At 40.0% G+C, this 8,808-nt stretch overlaps 2 protein-coding genes across 2 annotated transcripts; one reads left to right on the top strand and one right to left on the bottom strand.

The window, feature by feature from the left end:
- Positions 1-850: 850 nt before the first annotated feature.
- Positions 851-4,664, bottom strand: LOC134196624 (exosome complex component RRP41-like). The gene is made up of 7 exons (XM_062665820.1): positions 4,651-4,664; positions 4,555-4,582; positions 4,353-4,492; positions 2,465-2,687; positions 1,616-1,732; positions 1,467-1,552; positions 851-1,318 (listed from the first exon to the last, which is right to left on the bottom strand). Exons 1-7 carry the CDS (start codon positions 4,651-4,653, stop codon positions 1,172-1,174), a joined length of 744 nt encoding a protein of 247 aa, XP_062521804.1. The 5' UTR covers positions 4,654-4,664; the 3' UTR covers positions 851-1,171.
- Positions 4,665-4,701: 37 nt separating this feature from the next.
- On the top strand, positions 4,702-7,093 carry LOC134196722 (uncharacterized). Its single transcript, XM_062665940.1, has 4 exons — positions 4,702-4,792; positions 5,202-5,305; positions 6,421-6,480; positions 6,578-7,093. Exons 1-4 carry the CDS (start codon positions 4,718-4,720, stop codon positions 6,693-6,695), a joined length of 357 nt encoding a protein of 118 aa, XP_062521924.1. The 5' UTR covers positions 4,702-4,717; the 3' UTR covers positions 6,696-7,093.
- The last annotated feature ends 1,715 nt before the right edge of the window (positions 7,094-8,808 follow it).

The following is an 8,808-nucleotide window of genomic DNA, read 5'->3' as shown; positions in this document are numbered from 1 at the left end:
GGATGTTACTCTAGTATCCCGAAGTGGAATGTACACAAACGTAAGTTTGTTAGTATGTCTGATTAAAACGCATCATTTCAACAGCAGGCTTACGGAAGTTGCGACTAGACATCATCTAGTAGCCAGACCCTTCCCCGCTACGCGAGACTAATCATCTAGGCCTACTACGCATGCGTAACTACTGTAACTATGCTATAACTACGCTATAGCTACGGCTAGTGTTCACACTGTAGTTTAGTTACTATACCCAGGTTGGATAACTCACTATAACTAGCAGTGTGAACACGGCCTCTGATAGTCCGGGTAACTGATGCCTTGGTTTTCACGATGTCACACACAGTCGATTTGGAAATTCCATAGTCTTCACCAAGTAGCTCCAGCCATGTGAAGCTTTGGTGCAAATTTCTGTTTTTCTTCGATGAAGAGAACGACGCATTTTCACTTATTTTGCAGCTTTTGGGATTCGACATTGCCATATCACAGATGAGATGTTCATGCGCACTACTGTTCGTGCCCACAAAGCTAGAGTGAGTCCGAGGCACAGGTCGTCCAGTAGACCACATTCGGTTAACTGGTATTCGGATAAGTGACATCGTACTGTAATTGTAAACTTGTTTAGGGTTATTAAGACAACTGCTAAACATGTTTAGTTGCTAGTGGCTAGTGGAGACATGGCTTAGTACACTAGAGGTGGAAGTGAAATTGAAATCTTAACCATTTAAGGGCATTCCAGTGTGAAGTTAATTAATTACTTAATTAACACTTTATTGACATACTATATGTGTATTGAATTTGTTTAGTAAAGTTAGCCAAGGTCTTCATCTACTGCAATAAGTTGACATTGTAAATCAGACATCTGAATGTCACATTAACTTTCTTTGCTTGTTTTTGTGCCGTCGTCAAGCCTCATATTTAAACACAAACTTAACAAAATTGTCATCAAATTTTAGTGCTACAGACATGTACACTATACATGCATTTGTTGGACTGGTGTTACCGAAGCTTGCAAGTCTGTACCTCAGATTGCATGATGCAAGCAACATCCGAATCTCGTTCTTAGCGCCAAGAGTATGCAATCAATTAATAATTATATACAATGCCTATACATAAGTTGCACATTTTGAATGTGCCGATGACTTTCTTTCATTACTGTGTGAACGAACATCACGAATTAGCTTTCTGTTGAGTCCAGCACACCGATGTGCTGATCGACGTGTTCTCTTACTGTTCTGTTCAGAATCCCGAACACGTCGTGACAACCTTGGGTTGCTGCACGAAGAACCTTTTCCAAGTTGTCGACGTGCATACGAGAATCCATCTGGACACACACAATATGAGAATCCATCTGGACACACACACACACACACACACACACACACACACACACACACACACACACACACACACACACACACACACACACCAGTGATGCATGAGCACTCATTCGATGACATCAATTGACTCACATAGTAAAGCACAACTTTCTCTGAACGTGGCAAAACAGCTATCGATAGGTTCGGACCACTTGCACCTTCCTCTAGATAATTTATGTCTAAGAAGGAAACGAATGCAAATCGGAAAGTCAGTACATTGATAATTCCGGTTGGTACTTTACCGATTATGGGTGTATCTTCTATTAGACCTGCCGAGCAACCACACATGAAGTCTCTCATTGGTATTCCGGCATCTATGAGTGCTAACGTGGCGGCATTGATACATGCACACATATTTCCTACACAGTATACACAGTATGCACAAATCACTATGAATTTATATGTCGATTAGGTCGAGAGGGAGGGGGAGGAGGGAGGGGGAGGAGGGAGGGTCCAGGCCGCCCTCTCATTGGATCCACAGGCTATACAAAGGACAGCTGTGTGTGTGTGTGTGTGTGTGTGTGTGTGTGTGTGTGTGAGTGCGCGTGTGTGTGTGCGTGTGTGTGTGTGTGTGTGTGTGTGTGTGAGTGCACGTGTGCATGCCTGTGTGTTCGTGCCTGTGTATGTGTGTGTGCCTGTGCGTGCATGCCTGTGTGTGTGTGTGTGTGTGTGTGTGTGTGTGTGTGTGTGCACACGCGCATACAATGATAAATCAATTTACTAACAAATAATCTAATCTGCCCATGCGGAGAACGGAATGGTAAGCTAGTTCCTTTTTTTTTATTCTTAGACACACAAATATTATATGTCTGTACAGTACCTTATAGGAGTGTGCCGAGACACGCGACTTCTACGAAACCTTTGAACTTAGATAGTACTTTTAGGTTACAAAATACATTATATGCAACCGGTGCTATGCTACCCCAGTGAGAGTGACCTAAGAGGTGAGATGGCCGAGTGAGACTACAGTACTTTAGTACACATGCATGGATGTCATGGAGCATATGGCTGTACCAAATAAATCAAATAAATTAACTAAATAAATTCAACTGCACAATGAATCGATCCCAACAACTGGTTATGTTACTCACCGCCATCAGATTGGAGTATCTGCACGTAGATGTCTATCTGTGATTTGGCAGCTAGCTCTGTCAAGACGGCTGCTTCAATCGCTTCCTTAATCATTCGACCGATTTCCAGCGAGCGACGATCGCTTTTTGATCGAAATCTTCTTTCGCCGGTACTGAATGCTGCGATGCTGTATTGACAGTTGATGAGTGCACGATCGTGTAAAGACTTGCTTCGAGACAATACCTGAATATGATAAGTATTAAAATTTTAGTAGTGTGTACCAGGTAAACAAACACATCTCGGTGTTGTTACAATAGAAATGGGGCAGAAGCAGTTCTAGTGTAGTAATCTATTACTTCTAGTATTATATTATTTATTATCTATGTCATACAACTGCACCTTAGATGTAGGTACAAGTCTCTCTTTAGGTAGCTAACTGTCTCTAAGAACTCAGACGGCCGGCTCTCAGCAGCTGCCATATTATAATTTATTATTAGCATAAATAAATAAACAATACGATAATAAATTATTATTTAATACATTGACTAATAATAAATAACATAATAATTATTATCTTATAAATTTATTATATTATTTATTATTTTTTACTATTTACTGATTCAGTCCTCCATCATGTGTTTAAGAGGAGCACGTGCAAGACCAAATTCTATTTGCCAGACATTGCAAGACCAAATTCTATTTGCCAGACATTAACATTCCACTTGCTGCTGCCGAGGGTCGTCTAATAGTAGCTTTCAGTTCTAATATATTTTTAGATTGACAATGTGTGTATAAAGCTTATGTAGTAAACTCATGGACAAACATATGTAAATTCTTAGCATCAGGAGCATATAAAGATTATATTATTTATTATTAGTCAATGTATTGAGGCACATCTACATAGAACCTTTACCTGATAGTCACACAAGGTTATTTTTGAACCAAGTGCAGAGTACATGTACTGTATGATTCAATCAGTTTGATGTGATTGGTTATGGACAACCAGTTTAGATGTCTCGTTGTGTGCATCTTATGCATTGAATTCTATATAATGATATTGTTATACATTGGGTCATCAAACATACGTTTTTGTCTGGTGTAATTATTTATGTCATCCAATGTTATTGTACAATACAAGAAGTAAGCCATTCCTCTGATGTATCTAATATATAAAGCTCAAATTGTCTGTGTGTGTGTGTGTTCGCGTTTGGGGGCCACGTCTTTTGTCCGTTCGCAACCGAAATCGGTACGCACACTCGTCACGCACAGGGGAAGGTTTGCGTAAAAAATTAAAAAAATTATGCACCGGGTCCCCTCTCGAGGGGTCGACCCACGCGTAAAATTTCTCGATGACGCTAACGCTACACATTCCGGTTCATTCGGACACACGGCCACGCCAGTCCTGTGTAGACCGTATGCATCGTCGTCCTTCGAAAAGCTTCGAGCGATCGAATATCTCTTGCCGACGAAACTGACTCTTCTATCGCTTGCGTTTCTCTCCAAATTCTGATTGCATTTGCACCGAATCCAACCTACACGTTTTCTGCAGCAAGCGCTACACGGGGAGTGTGTCGATTTCTATCGAAACAAGCGCGAAGAGCAAGATTCGAATTCATTCAGCATATCCGGGACCTCGCAACAAAGATTGCACGTGACGTGTCCACAGACCTATCTTTACACTACAGTATCTTGCCCGTACGAAGGACGGACCATGTATACTAGTAAATAAATATTTTTAGCAATTTTCATGCATAACTATTAGCAAAATTATTTACAATATAAACAATCAACTTAATCTCTATACGATACATCGTAAGTAAGAAAGTTTATCTGTCTATACTTCTATCACTTGTAATACAGTAACAATATTAATCTATTTATATTAATCTATCTAAACTGAGTTCTTACTTCATGTGGTCCGTACACCGAGGCAACGACTTTGGTGTTTCCCTGTTCGACGTATGCAGACCCGTCGGCGTGTTTTGATACTCCCATCTTACACTGCACTTTCCTGATTTCGTGTGAGCGACGGCCATCAACGCGTAGACCTTGAACGAGTACAGATTCAACCTCAGTCTCACAATCTTTATAACGCAAGCAGAAAACCTACCTTCAGGAGACAAGAACTCAATTCCAGCCTAAAGAAAACGACAATATAACACGTAGAATCAAATAGACAACAACACATACTAAGCAGTTGCATTACCATTGCCTCTAGTGGGATATGTGCTAGCGTGCTAGGCTTGTCCACGTGATCCTTTTGCTGTATCTTGATGAGCAAAGATTACTTCGAAGTTCCTCACATTGGCTGGTGGCTGCTAATTTTTGGCGGACTCTTGCTTAACTGGGTATGTGCTTATTTCTCTACAAATAAAATTTGTGCTTGTGTTTGATGAATTCGAATGTTCAGCTGTAAAAGCTTAGTTACGTTAATTAAGGTTTTGACGTATTGTCATATCTAGTCTAGCTAATATTTAATTTATTTGATTATTATGCAAACCAACCACCAACATTAAAAGTAATTTTTTAGTTGATATGTGACACACGCACACACACACACACACACACACACACACACACACACACACACACACACACACCACTACACTGCACTATATATATATATATATATATATATATATATATATATATATATATATATATATATATATATATACATCGTTTCAATTAAGGCAAACATAGATTGAGTGTTTGCACGCATCAGCAATATGTGAATCAATATTTTGTGTTTTCTAGTTGGTTGGTTACAAGAGTGACGTGATTCCTTATGACTATATTCTAGTCGTGGGGCCAGGACTGAAGTATCTTGGCGATAATCATTCTCAGCTATTACAACGCATGTAAGTGTGAATACATGATATCATCTACACTGTACTACCAGTAGTTTGTTTACACTTTACTAGTAGTTTGTCTAGAGTCAGTAGAAACTAAATATGACAAATGTTAACTTTTCCTTGTTGTCCATAAAGTGAATGATCGTTGTTTTATGTAATGTTTTGATTGTGTACGTACAGTTTTGTACATTGATTATTGGTTGTAAAATATTTGATGAACGTGGAGTTGCAAAGGCGAAACACCATAAAAAGATTTTGCAAACAACTAATCTGAATGCTTATGCAATAAATGTTGACTTTGGTGTACATTCAGGTACGAAACATAACAATAGTTACAATTAGAGTGGCAGAGTAATGTTGGATGATGACGTAGTGTGTGATGGGTCATTTAGAGTAGAGTTACATAAAGTATATGGCCGTATGAAATCTACTTTGAACACCTTCAATACCATGTAAGATGAAATATTGGCAGGGAATTTAATTTGGCAGATTGGCAGATGTTTCAGCGACAGCCAATATAAAATCTTCCATTAATTTGGCCACCGGGATATGTTGATGTCATCACCCACGTGGATCAGGCATCATATGATGATGTGGTGGTACGTCACGTGGATGAGGCCACAAGATGGTAGGTAATCCCTGCTTACAATCTGTTGTGCCTGTGAATGAGGCCATGAGGCTATGGATGAAGCTGGACTGTCATGTTCATACGGGTCTCGTTCTTTGCACTGACACAGCAGTTCTTCATCACTAGGCAGTAGTTGCAGACCAGTAAGTTAGGGAAATGTGAGCCACGAACACAACTGTCAATCACAAACTCCTCCATGACCACTTATATGGCAATTTCTTAGCACACTGCCAATATAATAAAATCGCCGCCAATGTTTCGTTTCATCTTATACGGTATAGTCATTTGAGCATACGTCATTTGAGCATATTTTAAATACCCTTTCATACTCCAATAATCTTTAGAGTTGCATACTATGCTAACATCTAAAACAAATGACAATGATGTCAATACAGATGACCAGCATGGTATGTCTCACTGTTGCATATTGTACAGTATATGATGCCATCAGTAGATATGCTATAATACCAAAACAAAGTCTTTGTTCTAATAGATTCATTGTGGCTCTCATAATCCACGTCTTTGAAGGTGCATATGGATACACTCTAGCCAAGTATGTCGTATATCTCGATGTCGATGACAATCCTATCATGCAGTGATACGGTAGTCTCCATGAACTACATCTGGAACTAATATGCTGCTGTATACAGGAGAAAGAAACTGTCTTCAACGTCTATCTTGAAATGGAGTCTCCAATCGTTTGTACTTGGATTTCCCTCATTGATGGTCCTACGAAGATATGACCCTGACTGCAAGGCAAAAAAGTGACATGTCAACGTTGTTGTGGACCAGATGACACTACCATTCATTGTAAGTTAGATGCGTAGCAACTATAGATTGCTTCAATGCCCAATGTTGTGCATTGTTAAGCATGTAACATTGCTGACAATCACCGTCTGTGTCTATGTCACTTACTAGCCATCACTGATCGTATGGCTTGTTGATACTCAGCAGAACAGTGGATGAGCTAGAAACTTGTTAGTCTAGATTCAACAATAGCAGTCAGGTCTGGAGACTATCTGAGTCACATTCTTTCGTAGTCATGTATTATTCTTCCACCGCATGCATAAAGTTTTCCCCAGTTCTGACTGCAATGTAACTGTCTTTAGTAATTGCTCTCAAACCCATCTCTATAATTCAGCTATGAGCCATAAGAAACGGACTTAGTAAAAGTCACAAGACTTGGAGAGTAGCTACTCAAAACGTATAGGGTTACTGACTTCTGGTCTGCGGGCTATGATTGGGGGGGGGGGGGGATGGCTGACTGGCTATATATGTTTTGTAGTAATAGACTTAGTAATATAGATGTAGCTACCAGACTGTGAGGTTATACAGAAAACAGAAAGTTTTAATGGTTCTCCTAATCATACTTTAAAGCCTATCATTAGAGAAATAGGACAGTACATTAAATCTGCTTCTTAGAGCTTGTAGAAAATACGAAACTCATTTGTGCTTATCTTCATTCACCGAATTTTCATTCCAAAATTATCTGTTAATTAATTGTGGTCTGGCAAAATCAGAGCCAGAGAGAATAGGGAATGTCCATAGTATTTGGAAAACCAAAAGGCTCTCAGTCTAAATAAGTTACCTCTATATAAAAGATCAGACAGACAAACAGACAGCTCTCTTTTATTGCCAAGCGTAGCGAGGCTTCTAATTTGGGTGGCACAACAGAAATGGGCGTGGTCCTATATGGCTCTCCATCGAGCTTTTGGTGTGTTTGTGTGTGTGTGTGTGTGTGTGTGTGTGTGTGTGTGTGTGTGTGTGTGTGTGTGTGTGTGTGTGTGTGTGTGTGTGTGTGTGTGTGTGTGTGTGTGTGTGTGTGTGTGTGTGTGTGTGTGTGTGTGTGTACACAAATCTCAAATTTCTCCTCCCCATGACCACGTTTCATGATAGGACCTACCTTAAAAATCGCTTCCGTGTCCGACTACAGATGAGTCTAAGAACGATTCGTGCAAGTGACCAAACGGCGAGGAAAATGCTTCATGAAGTTCCGTCACCCTATCCTTTTGTGTTGTAGCTAGGGATTGTGTGTACTTGACAACCAAGAAACACCTTCAGGAGTTGAATGCCACCTACAGTCAACTATTCACACGTCCCCTACTGCAGTAAGATCAATCCTTTACTACACTGTGCTGCATCTAACACTGTTGATAATCAATGTTTGCTGATATCAATTTCTATGTCAGTAAATACCATACCACTGTCGTTACAACGGAACTTAGTGCATACCTAGACTGTACATTTCAATTGTCTTGATCACGATCGCAAAACGACGACTACCTATACCATGCCTATATACATAATCTAAACTACTAGGAAGTTTGCATGTTACTTTCATGACAGCTAGGGTTTCAACAAATACGTATTGTCTAGCTACGACTCGGCGTTTCAGTAGACGGTCTGAAAACTCCGTTGGAGGTGTTACTCATGAACGCGAGGCGCCTACGGATACCGTACAACTAGTTTAAAGCAAATGAGAGCTGTCTGTCCCTGTATCTGTATGATTGCGCATATCTCTAAAACAGCGAGTTGCAGCTCGACCAAAATTGCTTTCGCACGCCGATCCCATCCTTGTAGACATTGAAGGTGTTTTGTCTTCCAGAGTTACCTTGGGACGTAATGCTTCCTCAGCGCTGGATGCAGGAATTTTTGAAAGAGGGGTTCACCGTTAGCAGTTATTTATAACTTTACCAATTTTTTTTCTTTTCTAATGAAATTATATGAAATTATTGAACCACGCCTATTGGAAAAAAGGGGGTTGTAACCCCCAAACCCCTCTCTGGATCCGGCCCTGTTTCTTACTGATTGAATTGTCTCCTGGCACTCAAATGTTTTCTAGACGGGCGCATCAGATCTTCACCGAATCTGAAATATCTAC

Source organism: Corticium candelabrum, chromosome 21 (assembly GCF_963422355.1).
Source record: "Corticium candelabrum chromosome 21, ooCorCand1.1, whole genome shotgun sequence".
Lineage (NCBI taxonomy): Eukaryota > Metazoa > Porifera > Homoscleromorpha > Homosclerophorida > Plakinidae > Corticium > Corticium candelabrum.
The sequence above is the reverse complement of the archived record's forward strand: the minus strand, read 5'-3'. Positions and strand labels throughout refer to the sequence as shown.